Source organism: Thermobia domestica, chromosome 4, assembly GCF_964235325.1.
Source record: "Thermobia domestica chromosome 4, izTheDome1.hap1.1, whole genome shotgun sequence".
In the NCBI taxonomy this organism is placed as follows: Eukaryota; Metazoa; Arthropoda; class Insecta; order Zygentoma; family Lepismatidae; genus Thermobia; species Thermobia domestica.
The window spans coordinates 15,167,220-15,183,293 of NC_137457.1; the positions used below are offsets into that span (position 1 = coordinate 15,167,220).

At 36.9% G+C, this 16,074-nt stretch overlaps 1 protein-coding gene across 2 annotated transcripts in view; it reads right to left on the reverse strand.

The window, feature by feature from the left end:
* LOC145683741 (uncharacterized) overlaps nucleotides 1-16,074 on the reverse strand; it is a 179,973-nt gene that overhangs the window by 106,665 nt on the left and 57,234 nt on the right. For both annotated transcript variants that reach the window (XM_081755271.1, XM_081755272.1), the window contains exon 3: nucleotides 2,884-8,340. In XM_081755271.1, the coding sequence (XP_081611397.1) occupies nucleotides 2,884-8,340 (5,457 nt within the window). The remainder of the gene's footprint in view (nucleotides 1-2,883; nucleotides 8,341-16,074) is intronic.

Consider the following 16,074-nt stretch of genomic DNA (forward strand, 5'->3'; position numbering starts at 1 on the left):
TGCAGTTTAATATGAATATATGAAAATTTCTGTTTGTTGAATTATTAGCAACAACGAAAATCGCATTTCATTTTTGGATTTAAAAAAAAAAATCAGTATATTTTAATTAAAAATTTTCTTGTACGCCTTATATCTAGAGAACTACAAACAGTGTATCCAAAAACAAACTATCACTTAACTCAGTATGATGTGCTTATTCCTTAGGAAATACGAAAACTCGATTTAGGGGCCATTCTAAACTTTTGTGACCTCTGATCCAAAAACTAATTGTTGGCCACAATCTTTTGAGCATTTTTTGATCATTCCAAAAATCCTTGTTGATAGCATAGTTTGAAACACACACACATAACTGTTAAGAGTTTCCTTAACTTTTATATTATTTCCACTTATTGCCTTATTTTATGATTCTTTTCAAAAGAAGAATTAAAACACAAGTCTTCAAATTACAATATTTTGTGATTTAATCAAATTTTGTGCTTTTATAGTTTTGATAATAACAAATGGTTTAGATTAACTTCTGGAATATATTATCGCCTTTTCTGTTTATTTATTTATGTCTTTTACTTGTTTTAGTATTATTGGTTAAAAGATAAATTAAATGATACATAACGACAGAATTAAGTCACCATACTCTTCTATAAAATTTATTGAAATTATCATTCATGGTTGAGACAATATTTGCTTCTAACATGTAAGCATATAAATTAATTTGTACAATCTAACAACATCAGAAGATATGTTCCTGGTTTGTGTATACTTTCGCAACAATTCACCAGCAAAACGCTTTCTTCATTGGTATTTAACAAACAAAATGTATTACTTTAGTAAAAATAATTTATTTAAATCTATAAAGTGATTTAATTAACAGGAGAAGATCATTTATATAGCATTAAAGAATGTTTATGAGAATCTGAAGTATCAAAAGTATCGATCCAGGACATTTCCAAATTCTGCAGAGAATTCCAAATTATCGGCACCTGTAGAGGAGTATTAAACAAAAATCGAAAATATTTTATTAAAGTAATATTTAGCTAAGTATTAACGCTCTTATTTTAAGATATTTTAAAGCTCTTTATCAGTTAATTACCTCAAATAATTTCTGACAGTATAATTTATTCAAATAATATTAAGTACCGGTACTAACACAATGAAACCATGTAAATATCTAGGAATATAGATTTCTCAGTAGTTATTCATTATAACATTAATCAGTTGAAGAGCAATCTTATCGATAAATTCTAAAAGTATCACTTCTCTCCTCCAAACCATTACAGTTTACTAAATCGCATTAAACGTCGAAGCTTTGTTAATGATCTCAGTAGTGTAAAGATTTATGTAAGGAAAAGTGGGAATACGATGAATGGAATTTAAAAATTTACACACATATTTTTTACGATTGTAAATATTTATGAGGGCCATTCAAAAAGTAAATTCCTGCGCGTCCCATAGCTAGGAAACCATATGTTGTGTGAAGCGACTGCATGCACGTGAGAGAGTAAGGTTCTAGCATGGCGCATGCACCAGCGAAACTTTCCTAGTGCTCTCAATAGCGTTGTGAGAGTGGTTGTAAATGAATGTTCCTATTCCAGCTCCCGCTGCATGTGAAGTGCGAGCAGTGATAAAATGCCGTAGCAACTGACTCTATAACACAAAGCAAGGCCCGTGGGATCAGTATTGACGATACCACGATGACGGGAGAACAGTTTCTGCACCGGATCATCACAGGAGATGAAACGTGGGTTGCTTACAGAACTCACCATGTACATTTTGGCATTCTACTTCAAATTGTCTACACCAGCAATGTACCATTTGCTTGCTCATAACGTTAGGTACATACAGCTAGCACAGCTGACGATGGATTTCAACGGGCACTATGTCCTGTGCATGCAAAAACTTCATCACTGCTCGTATTTCACACGCAGCGGGAGCTGAAATAGGAACGTCCATCTTCAACCACTGTCACGACGCTACTGAGAGCACTAGAGAAGTTCCGCTGGCGCATGCACCATGCTAGGACCTTACTCTTTTACGTGCACGGAGTCACTTCACGCAACATACTGTTTCCTAGCTATGGGACGCGCGGGAAAGTTACTTTCTGGATGCGCTTTCGTAATTTCCAATATTTTTATCCCTACTAATTATCTTTCCTTCCATAAGTTTTCAAAATTCTGATAGCCTTCGGCAATAACTAAACGTTTAATTTAATTTGTTACGCAATCTATAAAAATGTAGAAAAGCAAATCTTGAGTTAATTGTTCTCAGTTGTTACTTTATGATTAAATCAAGTATTAAATTTATTCACTTTTGTTGCATCATCTCTCTCCGAAAACCAATAGAAAATAGTAAATGAAAATGAGCGAAAAACTGTACCATATTACATAGTCACTATACATACATAAGTTGTTAAAATATAATGGTGGATGCATAGAAAATCATATAACATCAATTCTCACAATGCAGGCCACTCTCCATAATGTTATATCTCATTAAGAGAGGTGGATTACAGAGATACGCCACCAACACCGTCAACTGCTGAACAGAGTGACAAAATGAGAAATAACAGCGATTGAGTACATAATTCCTATAATAATCGATTTTCCGAATTTTAACAATTACGAAAGGAAAGAATCACATTTTTAATGGTTGAGGGAAAATATCTTATGGGAAGACTGAAACGTTCCACCACTGAATTTATAATTTATTTCCTATCTTCCACGGTAGTCTTTTACGCACGACTACCAAATACTTCTCTCTTAGAATCTACTGAGAATTAATCATACGGAACGACTTAGTACAAAATATGTGATACAGAAATATATAAAAACAAGAATCTCTTTTAAAAACATTTCGCAACATTTAGTTAAGTAAATCATTTTAACTTACCTAAAGGTGCTTTCGTGGAGCCTCTCTTCGCACTGCCACTGAATTTTACCCGTGACCCTCTTTTCGCCTTGCCTCCAAATTTTCCAGCGACATTCCTGTTGCTACTGACACCTGCGTCCTCAGAGTCTTCCTCACGAGATTCATCCTCACAACATGGTTCGCTGCCTGCACCACTGATGGCCGCTGCCTTCGACACAGCTGCACCATTCCCACCTGAACTACTAGCTAGAGCATTAGACAAGGCATTGCTATTTGACCCTGCCAACGATACACTCTTTGCCAGAGCAACACTACCTGCATTTCCAGAACCTTTTCCACTGCCACGTTCACCCTGTGAACCAGACAATTCGTTGCGTAATTCTTTTCTTGTCGCTCGCTGACGGTTGCGACCGCCAGCTTCCTCCAGATTGTCAGTTCTATCGGTGCCAACAACTCCATATCCTAAACCTTGTTGAGCAGATTCTAACCCAAAGTTTCCTAAACTTCCCCTCCTCCTGACATCCTCTTCATTCTCATACGATGCTTCAATATTCTCCCTTCTCGTTTCACTCTCCTCGTACCCTCCACTACTTAATCTGTCTTTATTTTCGGAGACTAATCCAACGTCAATGCCTGATCCACCGAGAATGGCCTGTTCAGCAAGTTGTTTAGCTCTACGTGCGGCAGAGGAGATTTCAGAACCTAAAGTGTTTTCGGTTTCCCTGCTTCTTTCGTAGTTTGACTCCCTCTGGCGGTTCCTATCAGTACTAAAGCCTAGCTCTGCAGTATTAGTGCCTCGATGTCTCGAAGATGATGCAGATCCATATTCGTTATCTCCTGTTTCTTTTAAACCTTCAGTTACTTGTTTTCTCTTGTTATTAAATTCTTCATATTTTCCGCTATTTAAACGGTCATTCGAACTAGAAGTTTGACTATCACGAGAATTAGAACCTAATAAACTCCCAGAAGATGTCAGCTCATCTTGTGTTTGTTTCGATGACTCATTCTCCCTATCGCGAGACAAATTATCTCCGTTTCCTCCAGAAACAGCAACTGATTTAGCAGATGACACTGCATTAGAGCCACCTTGAGAAAGAGCCACACTCTTAGCTGAGGCTGAACCTCCACCTGCTCCAGATCCTCCTAAAGCTAAGCTTTTAGCAACTGACGTAGCTTTATTTGCAAGCGAAGAGAGTCCAGAGCCTAAGGAGTTTCCACTTTCAGTTTCTCTAGTTCTTTCATAATTTGAACCAGTTGAATCTGTTTCACCATATCTATCGATATTGGCAGCACGATTAAGAGACTTTCGTTCAGGTCTCGATCCAGTTTGGTATCCATATGATGCTCCGTACTCATCCTCGGTTTCGTATGACTGTTGTAAGAATTCTTTCCTTTGATTGTAACTGCTACCTCCGTTTTGAGAACTTTGGCTTCTACCCTTTGTAGAACCCCCAACAGTTCCTCTGTTTTCCCTTTCATAAGAGGATGAAACGGTTTCTCTGTCACGAGAGAAAATATTACCTCCTGCACTTCCGATTCCTCCAGACAGAACATCCTTCGCACCAGTCAAGAGTGAATTTTCAAAAGCCGAATTTGTCCCAGTGGCTATTCCAGCGTCTATTCCAATGCCACCTGACGCCGCATTTTTAGCAGCATTAAGTCCTTGTTGAAGTTCATTCAAATACGATTGTTCATTTCTTCCATTGTATTTTTCCCTATACTTTTCTCGGTCTGAACCAAAATTAAAATTTTCCCTATCCCTCTTGGAATTCCCGTAACTTAGATAATTCTCATTATTTTCCCTTTCAAATGTTGAACCGGTTTCTTTCTTTCCTGCACTTTCCCTTCCCTCTTCCCTGCCCAGAGAAACTGCTTTAGCGTTTGAAATTGCATCCGAGCCATCTTTAGAAAGAGCTACACTTTTTGCTGAAGCTGACCCGGCACCTGCTCCACCACTCACCGCCAAGCTATTAGCAATTGATGAGCCTTTATTTGCACCAGAAGAGAGTCCAGAGTCTAAATTGCTTTCACGTGAACGGGAAGAATCAGACCCTCCACTATACTTATTGGCATTGCTGCCACCAAAAGATTCACGATCAACTTTATATTCCGATGAAGAACCATATCCGCCTTCATATTTCGAACGAGATGAATCAGATATAGATTCCCTTCCACGACTGCTGCTAGATCCAATTTCATATTCTGACGATGATCCATAACCACCCTCATATTTTGAAGAAGGAGAACCTCCTGTGAGGAGTCCTCCATATCCCAAATTCGCAGATTCTCTGGTTTCTCCATATTGTGACCCAAATGCTGCTTCACGATAGCGGTTAGTAGTACCTCCAAGTCCTACAGAATTTCCCCTTTCATATCTAGATGACGATCCGGTTCCACCTTCATAATCTTCACCTTCGTATGAGTTGTCAGCTATTTGTTTCCTTTTCCTGTAAGATTGTTCATATTTACCGTTGGTCAAACGATCATTTGAACCAGAACCATGGATATTACGAGAACTCGAAGAACCGCCAGCAGATGTTAATTCCTTTCTGGTTGGTCTAGAAGACTCAGTTTCTCTTTCACGGGACAAATGATCTCCCTTTGACCCAGACACGGCGATTGATTTAGCAGATGACACTGCATTCGAGCCACCTTTAGCAAGAGCCACACTTTTAGCTGAAGCCGATCCCGAACCTCCAAGAGCTAAACTTTTGGCAATAGATGTAGCCTGACCTGCTTCTGAAGGGATCCCAGAGCCTCTTTCCCTATTTCTTTCGTATTCTGTGTCCGAATCTGAGCCAGTTCCACGATAGTTATTGACATTGCTACCAAGGTTGAGAGATTTGCGATTAGGTCTAGATCCAACTTCGTAACTTGATTGCAATTCATTATCTTCATTATCATATGATTCGTATGAAGCTTCTTTCCGTTTGCTGTATTTGCTCGTACTTCCACCGACTAAAGAACTACCTCCAGATGAATCAACAAGATTCTCATTTTCTCGAGAAAATTTATCTCTACCTCCAGACACGACTCGTGACTTCTCATAATCTAAATCGGCACCTAATGTCAATTTTCCTGCTGCTCCTAAGCCTGCAGTTTTAGCAGCATTTAAAGCAGCATTTACCGCAGAAGAACCTAAATTGCTAAGGGAAGAGATTGATTCCTTCTCGCGATATCTTTCATTACTGGCTCCAACTTCATAGTTGTCACGATCTACATATTTAGAGCTACCTTTGTACTTAGATGAGGATTCAAATTCAATTCCGTTATATTCGTTTTCATATGATCCGCCAGTTAATTCATTTCTGTCGTACCTACCGTATTTGCCTTGGCTAGAACCTCGTTTCGTATCATATTGGGAAGAATCTACAGACTTTCCGGAAAATCCTGACTCTTGTGTTCTCGAGTTTAATGTTTGGTCTTCTTTTTCTCTGAGCAAAGTATTTGTTCCTCCTGAGCCTTGTCCTTCCGATATTGCAGTAGAAGAAGCTTTCGACGGTCCACCGCCTTTAGAGACTGCTAAACTATTTGCTGAAGCTAATCCTGCGCCAGCATTTACAGCTAAACTTTTTGCAATTGATGCAGCTTTCTCTGCAGCATTAGATCCTAGAGAACCTGAATTCTTTTCTAATTCTCTGTTTCCTTCCAAAGTGCCAACGTTCAATTCTCTTCTGCTATTTTTCTTTTCACGAAGTTCGCTTTCTGTCTTATAGGACGAATCCACAAATTGATTTCTATTTTCGTAATTTTCATCATATCTTCCTCTTCCGGTGCGAGATGATTGTTCTGAAGAAGAACCACCTAAGAAGCTTGTTGGTGATTCCAGTCCAATACCACCTAGTTTCGACGTCGTACTCTCTCTTCCTCGTCCAAAAACATTCTCTTCTGTACCTTGATAACTTCCTGAGGAACCAAAATAACTACCTTTCTTATTTAAAACTGATTCTTCATCGAGAACATTTTTAAGTATTCCAGCTCCTGTGCTTTTACCTTTTGATTTTGAATGTTCATACGCTTCTAAAGTAGATTTGCCTCTCCCTGATCCAGAAGTTACTGAAGAACCTGTGCTTTGTCTAGATTTTTCCCCATATTCCAATTCTGAGCTTGATTTCCCACGTGATAATAAAGTACCACTACTTGATTTTCTGCTTTGTTCTTTATCATAACCTTCGTAATTTTGTTTATCACCTCTCTGCCTTTCATCATAAGAATTTCTATCCTTTCCTAATTGACCATCAGAACCTGCATCTCCGCCACCTTCAGAAATTGCTTTAGATTTTGCTACACTCTTCCCTCCACCTTTCGATGCTGCAACACTTTTCGCAGAAGCTTTGCCACTTCCACGACCTTTAGCGATGGCCTCTGCTACAGATTGAGCTATAGACGAACCTACAAGTTCGCCAACAGATTTGGGTTTCCCTAGACCAGGTCTGGATTGTATCTTACCAGCAGCATTTCCAGCTTCTTCATTCTCGTAAAATCCTTCGTTCTCTTCATTTCCTGATTTTCTGGTAACTGAACCTGTAGATGATTGTTGGTTACCAGTATACCGCTCTGTCTCGCCTTCTATACCAAGGTTTCCAGTCGAACCCTTTACAGATAGCTTTCCCCTACTACCTTTAAGTGATCCCGAAATATCTCTATTAGTTGGTCGTGGAGATTTCGAACCTTGGGATCTGGATGCTTTCGAACCATGAGATCCGGATGTTTTCGAGCCGTGTCCTCCAGAACTCACTCGCTTCTTTTTAGTTTGTTCTTCACGTTCAGTGTTTCTCTCATACTCAGAACCAATCAAAGTATTTGACGAAGACTCTCTTCCGTCACGGGAGTCAGACGTTGATAGTCCCAAACCGTTTTTAGTAGACCCAGATTCGGATTCCCAAGATGATGTTCGTGATGACTCATGTCTTGATGATCCATATTTAGATGATTCAGATGCTGTTGATCCGTATTGTGATCCTGAGCCTGATGATCCTGTTCCTGCCCCAGACGATTCATATCCTGATAATTTAGTTCGAGATGAATCATATCCTGATGATCCATATTTAGATGATTCAGATCCTGTTGATCCATATTGTGATGTACCAGATCCTGAAGAGTCAGATCCTGATGATCCTCCCGCGTTTGATCCAGAGTTTGCAATAGCAACGCTATTAGCTGTTGCTCCCCCTCCTGTTTTGGAATCAGAGACAGCTAAACTTTTAGCATGAGCATCGCCTCCGCCTAATGCATTAGCTATACTGTTTGCAATTGCTGTAGCTTTAGATGCAGCAGTTCCTATACCATCCTTATATCGCACTCCACCGGCAAGGACTTTGGAATCACCGGGAACAGTTCCACTTACGACTAGTGCGTTCCCAGACTTGGCACTATTGCTGTCGTCTAACCCGTCTGTTCCGAAGCGAGAGCTCACTCCAACCACCATTCCATCTCCACTGTCTTTGCCTACAAAGCCAACAATTGCGGATCCATTAACTGAAAAGAGAGAAAGAAAACAATTACATGTTTGTATACTATTCAACGTATATTAATAATTACAATAATATTATTTGAAGTGCAGAGCAAAACAAGCGGCATATATTCTTTTCACGCACTACCCTAGCTATTTTAAGTTGGTTACAAGGAAGCCGTTGATGTTAGATTTACATCGAAGTTGCACCAGCCGAGTGTGACGTAATATCACCTGGTATTATCATGGGGCAAAGGTGGAATGAAACCAGCTCTTCACTCTCTGACGCTAGCTCAGCTAACGAAAGTAAATAACTTCTTTTATCAGTAAAGTTGTGTGTGCAAAGTGGACTAATTGAAACGTGCTATTACGTCACGACCGAATGGTGCAATTTCAATGTAAATTTAACTACACGCCGAGGGAGGCAAGGAAGAGTATGCTTACCTTTCCCCTTCCTCGTGCCTCCGCGACATGCCCCTCTCTAACTCTCCACTAGCCCCTACAACTCCTCGCTTACTTCTTACTCTCTTATTGGTTTATAACGTTATTGTTTAAAGGGCTATCAGAAATCTCTAGATAGGAAAAGTACAATTTATGGAATATATATTACGTACAAGGGCAAATGAGTACAATTTATGGAATATATATTACGTACAAGGGCAAATGAGTACAATTTATGGAATATATATTACGTACAAGGGCAAATGAGTACAATTTATGGAATATATATTACGTACAAGGGCAAATGAGTACAATTTATGGAATATATATTACGTACAAGGGCAAATGAGTACAATTTATGGAATATATATTACGTACAAGGGCAAACGAGTACAATTTATGGAATATATTACGTACAAGGGCAAATGAGTACAATTTATGGAATATATATTGCGTACAAGGGCAAATGAGTACAATTTATGGAATATATATTACGCACAAGGGCAAATGAGTACAATTTATGGAATATATATTACGTACAAGAGCAAATGAGTATTCATTTAGTCTTTTTATGTGTGTTATGAAAATTTTTTTAAAAAATTAAAAACTTTCCTTGGATCGGGTCGAAACCCACGCCGAAAGCAATTTTCACTACTAGTACGCTCGGCTACGAGGACTGATAGCGTTTGATTTGTGCTAAATGTATGCTACGTGGTGAGAAACGGATTACTTCAACCAATCAAAACCGTCTATTTAGCTCCTATGGCTAGAATTGAGCGTGATTAAAATATATGCGTTCAAGAATTATCTGAACTCCACCCTTTAAGAGTCTTCATCCCGGCGAAATTAAAATACCGCTAATTTTACAGTAATTATGTGATATCTTCAAATAGATAAAAGATAATCAAAATGTGGAACAAGAGCGCTCTAGACAATATTATTTTACATGAAATACCGTTATCACGACTCACTTATCTGCTTTCGATTTTGAGCCATTTTGAAAATCGGCATTAATTTTCGCGTTTCTAAACAGCTGGAAACGGAAAGCCGCTAGGTGACTTGTGATAACGGTACCTCACGCAAAATAATATTGTCTAGGACGCTCTTGTTCCATATTTCAATTATCTTTTATCTATTTGAAGATATCACATAATTACTGTAAAATTAGCGGTATTTTATTTTCGCCGGGATGAAGACTCTTAAGTAAAATAATTGATAAAAGTAAGAATTTCTGTATTACGCTATTTGCGTCAGAAAAATGAATACTTTTGTATATAGAGTTTATTCATTTATATGTAACGGTTCTAGAAAGTTCATTTGTTCTTTTTTATAGGTTATTAAAAATGAATGCTCTAAACAAAATGGAACAATGTATCGAATGATTCATTGAAACCAAATTGAAGACACAGCTACAGCAAAAATTTAGCTTATGAAATATTATAGTGTTGTTCAATATATTTTATAAATTTCATAATATTAGTACCGTTTAATAAAAAAAAAAAGTATTTAAAGATGAGAAATATACCATTCGTTAGATCTTAATAAGCCGAACCAATTAATATGAGTGAATTGTGTTCGTTGTGCGCAGTGACGTATTTTGGAAGGGGGCTGCCGGGCTAAACTCCCCCCGAAATCTTACTATAGTAAAGTATATGAAATATCTTGCAGAATTTTCACATTTTCAGGCAAAGCCTTCCCCGAAATTTGGCAAAGCCCTCCCCGAAACAAAATCGTAAATACGCCACTGGTTGTGCGTAATTTTCGAAAAAGTCAATAAAAGTATTTTTCTGTAAACTTGTTGTACCATAATAAAAAAAACTTACTAAGGTTGAGCTGATACAGAATAATAAAATTTTCCATTGCAATATTAGCAAAATGAATATTGTACAGTGTGGCTCATGAGATAAAGCCCAAAAGTTAATAATGTCTTTTTTTTAAGAATAATAGTGCCTAAAGATATGACATATCTAGTGGTGCTATTCTAATTTTTTAACAACCGTTTCTCCCCCCCCCCTCTCTCTCTATATATATATATATATATATATATATATATAGAGAGAGAGAGAGATACTAGATGGATAGGTAGATAGATATAATTCTCTGAGGAAACAAACCATACAAGGTAGACAAAATCAAATCTTTTACTGGATACCACAAGTGACACGTAAAGACCTACATAGTATCCTAACACAAAGTGGTGTGATAAAATTAGATAGCTCTGCGAATATCTTGGAAACAGATTATCCAAGATAGATGGTTGTCAAAAAGTATCGGAAACACCTTAATCCAGCAATGGATCGACAATTCTTGATAATGGTATCTATACGATTCCAATATACAGTAAGTAATCTTCACCTCTAGATTCATATAAACCATGATGTAAATGTGAACCCAGTTCTCATCTTAATATGTGATATCTGAGCATTTGAAATTAAGAAATAAATGCTTATACCTTGTTCTAAGAGATCTTGTGTTTAACCCTGTAGCTGTAAGAATTTCTAAAAACAAAGATATTTTAACTAAAATTTTCTATTACTGGGTTATAACTGGGTAAAATTAACTTTTATGTCTGGGTATAACAAACGGTTCTTCGAACTCCAAATATTTTAAAAACTGGTTCTAGCGAACCGGCTGAATAGCACCACTGCATATATCAGTCAACATATCACATTGAGCTCAACAAAATGACATGCCCAATGATAAATTTTGAAGAAAAACTAGTCTTTATACTTTCGTCCGCTTCTCCAGAACATTGCTGTCTTACTTCAAATATAGGGATGGCCAACATTTTCCGGAATCCGAATTCCGGATTCACTTTCCAAGAAAATTTGTGAAAAGTTTAAGAATTTAAAAAATTCCGGATTGCAAAAAAATTCCACTCAGGAATTCTCCGATTTTATTTTCCGGAAACTAAAAATTTTGGAATTGGCCATCCCTCGTCAAATATATATAGCTAAATATCTTCACGTATACAAAGATATTTTGCCTTTTTGCAGGCTCTGGGACTAACGAACGATTTTTTTTCAATTGTAGCTGTAGGCCTGAAAATGTTTCTTCCACGTTTTGCCATCTTCAGCTTCCTCTTTTAACTCGTAATATTTTCTTCTATTTTTCAAATAATCAATCAGTTGTGTTCTTCTTCTTGTTATCCCTCTCATTTCTTCCATCTTTCCTCCTATAGTAGTATGAAGAAGACAATTTGTTCACAAGATGTGTCCAACCCAATTGGGCTTCCTGCGAAGGATGCTGGTTAGAAGCGTTCTCTTCTCTCCTATCCGTTTCGAAACACCTTCATTTGTTACTCTCTCTCTGTCTCTCCATTTTATCTTCTCCATCTTATTCCAATACCACATTTCGAAGCTATCTAAATATTTCTTCTCTAACTTCCGTAATGTCCAAGTACCAATCATACAGTCCAATGCTTGACCAACTTCTTCTTTAGTCCAACATTAAGCCTGCTAGTTAAGAGTGATCTTTTCTTGTTGAATACTTCTTTGGCTATGGCAATTCTTGACCAGATCTCTCTAGTGTAGTAAGCGCGTCTTGTCAAAATAGTTCCCAGATATTTGAAATGATCAACCTCTTCAAGTGCTGTTTCTTCTACTCTGACCCGTAAGGACGCGTATCCAAGGGAAATTCTCATGATTTTCGATTTTTCGATGTTGAATTCCATTCCATATAGTTTCCCAGTGTTAATCATTTCTTGTAGTCCTTCTTCGGTTCGAGCTTTAATAATCCTATCATCCGCATACCTGATTTTTCTCGACCATATTCATAGCCTTAGAACAAGACTCTCATTTCAAAATAATGTACGCCTCTCAGACTTCTTCATTTCATTTATACTCGACATATTCCAGATGATCATTATCATGGGATGTTTTGCAATGAAAACTTATCCATCATGATATCCCTCATCTTTTACCATTATAGCACTGTCTCCCGCTATACTAATAAGGGCTTTTCCTTGTTTCTTCATCAATTTTGAGCCGCCGCAAGACAGATTAACTCACATTTGTCTCACTTAATCAATTCATTTATGTTGTGGTGTAAAGTGCACTGTATGTATTACCATTGGATAAAATTTGTCCGTTACAATTGCGTATATTTTAGTAGCACGTTTTGATATTCGTTTATTTTTGTATATTAGTTTAGTTTGTTGCTCTTTCCGCACTTTTTCACGTTTAGCTATCTCAATGCATTTATTATTCTGCATTGCTTATGTATTAGTTTAGTTATCATCGCTGTTATAAAAGTTTGTTTCATGTATTTTCGATTATATTAATATACATTTATATGATTTTGCAATTTCTTTGTTATATGTTAATTGTTACTAATAAGTATTTCACTTCGCAGCTCCTTGTCCAACTATAGTACAATAAAACTTAATTGATGCTTCTACATCCCAGGTCAAAAGAAAGGACAAAACCATGCCAAGTTTAGTCGTTAGCACTTGAATTTGAATTGAATTGAATTGAATTGAATTTCTCTTTATTTCAGCGGGCGAGGTTCAGCCGGAGGCTACTCTGCCACCTAACCCTTGTCATCATTACAAAGAAAAGAAAGAAAAAAATAAAGACACAAATAAGATACAAGATACAAATAAAAACATAACATGATACATTCAATAACACTAATGATAAATAAAACACTCAGTAAATGTAAATGAAAAAAAAAAGAACTATACTCATACTGCTAGTCCAATTTCATACCAATTTCAAACTGTAGTAAACCTGTCATGTGTGCCAATGCTTTGTCTCTGATCTCTAAATAATAATGTTTGGAGTGATGATTTAAATAAATTATACGGTTTGTCAGCGATTGACTTTGGTAGGGAGTTCCAGATTCTTACTGCCGAGATTGAAAATGCCTTCTCTGTTATTTTTAAAGAATGCCGGGGCATATTCAGCTTATTACTTCCTCGGGTATTGTAACGGTGAATTTCTGATCTACATGTTAATTTATGATGCAAGTAAGGTGGTGCTTTATGTGAATTTATTTTGTATAGTAAACAACAGTATCGGAGATATCGCCTTCGGGACATGGTTAGGATATTGTATTCATTAAGTACCGGCAGAATATGCTGAGACTTCCTATAATTGAGAGAGAAGCGTATAGAGTAATTCTGTATTTTCTGAATTGCTCTAGTATTTTGAGTGGAGAGAGAGCTACCATATATTGAATCGCAGTAATCGAACAGAGGCAAAATCAGAATGTTAACAAGATATAGTCTTGTTTCTTGCGATAAATAGCCTTTCAATTTATAAAGCTGTCGTAAGATGCGCTTAGCTTTAATACACTGTTCAGAAATGTGTTTATTCCAGCTAAGCCCTTGGTCTATTATTAAGCCTAGATCTTTTACAAAGGGAGAAAATGGAATACTGGAATTCACTACAGTTACTTTTAGGTCATCAGGGTTGATTTTGCTCAACTGATGTGATGTTCCCAATACAGTGAAAACACATTTTAATGGATTAAGTAAAAGACCATTCTTACGGCACCAGTTGCTAACAGCTGAAAGATCCGTATTAAGTAACTCTATTGTGTCCATAATATTTTCAGGCGTACTACTGATGAAGATCTGTGTATCATCCGCATAGAAGTGAACTGATGAATGTTTTATGACTGTAGAAAGATCTGCTGAAAAGAGTGAAAATAATAGGGGACCTAATATTGAACCTTGCGGAACTCCTGCCTTTATCAGGGATGGGGTAGATACCTGAGTCTTTTCTCCTCTTAGTATTACTTGTTGCTGTCTACAAGAGAGATAGCTGTGGAACCATTTAATAACTGATTCCGAGAAGTTGTAATATTTCATTTTGGCCAGTAGGAGTTCATGATTTACTAGATCAAAAGCCTAAGAAAGATCCAACAAGACCAAAACTGTTACCATTGAATTTTCTATTGAATTCAAAGTTGAATCTGTAATTTCTAAAAGGGCTGTGGTTGTGCTATGTTCTTTACGGAAGCCGGATTGAGTAACAGGCAATATTTCATTTTTATTGATAAAAGTTTTTAATTGCTGAAATGCTACCTTTTCTAGTACTTTGGAGATAATTGGAAGTATAGTGATGGGACGAAGCTCATCAAGCGACCGTACAACTGTCTTCTTGGGCAGTGGAACCACCTTCGCTCGCTTCCACAGTTCTGGAAAACAACCTTGAGTTAATGAGTAATTTTCTATATGAGTAAGTGGAGTTAAAATAAACGGAACAGACATTCGAAGCATTTTTCTTGTTATTCCATCAAATGCACATGTGTTGGACTTAATACTGTGTATTGCAGTTTTAACTTCTGTTTCGTTTACAGTGTGAAACTTAAACGTTTCAATATTGCTATTTAGTTTACGCGATGAAAGCCAATGCGTTTGTTGATCAAGTGCTTCAGTGCTTGTCTCAGACATTTTATAGACACTTGTGAAATGTGAATTTATAGCTTCAATGTCATTTACATCATCTGGAAGAATCAAGCATGAATCGCTTTTACCTACACCAAGATCACGCAAAGTTTTCCATATGTTACGTACATCATTAGTAGCTCTCATACGATCAGAAAAATACGCAGTCTTTTCTTGTCGCACAACAGTAGTTGTGAAGTTACGCAAACGTCTGTAATCCTCCCAATGCAACTGATTCTTCGTTCTTTTATATTTTCTGTAAGCACGGTCACGCAACTTCATTAAAAGTTTTGTGTTACTTGAAATAAAGGGAAGAGTGTTCTTAGATAGCCTTTTCGTTTTGAGCGGTGCATGGTTATCAAAAATGTCGAGTATAGAATTTTGTAAAAATTCAACTTTATTATCTATTGTTTCCATTTGAATAATATCATCCCAGTTGTAATTTTGTGCATCATGATAAAACGATTCGATATCAAATGAAGCGTAAGTACGACACTGAATTACTCTACTGGGAGTTTTGGATATTGTATGAAGCTTGAGAGTGACGTGAGAGCACTTTTCTCTACAGACTTTTGGTTCATTATGTTTCGACTTAGCAAAATGATGGAAAAGTGATAAGTATATGCGGTGATCGCAATAAAGGGATTAAGTATCACGTGATCCTGTTGACATGTTGAAAATGGAGAAATAAAAAATTCACAGGACAGTTGGGAAAATAAGGATGTAAGAAGAGAAGTTACAATTATTCAAGATAGAAAATAGATATACCTAATAAAATAACATCAATGGAAGTGAGTAAAATCTTACTAAGTAATGAAAAATAAATAATGTAAAAGAATAACAACGTATTTTTCTCACAATTTACTTTTCTGTCTGCTGAAGTATTTAGCGAAAGATTACTTTATACTTTTTTTTTTTAAATACT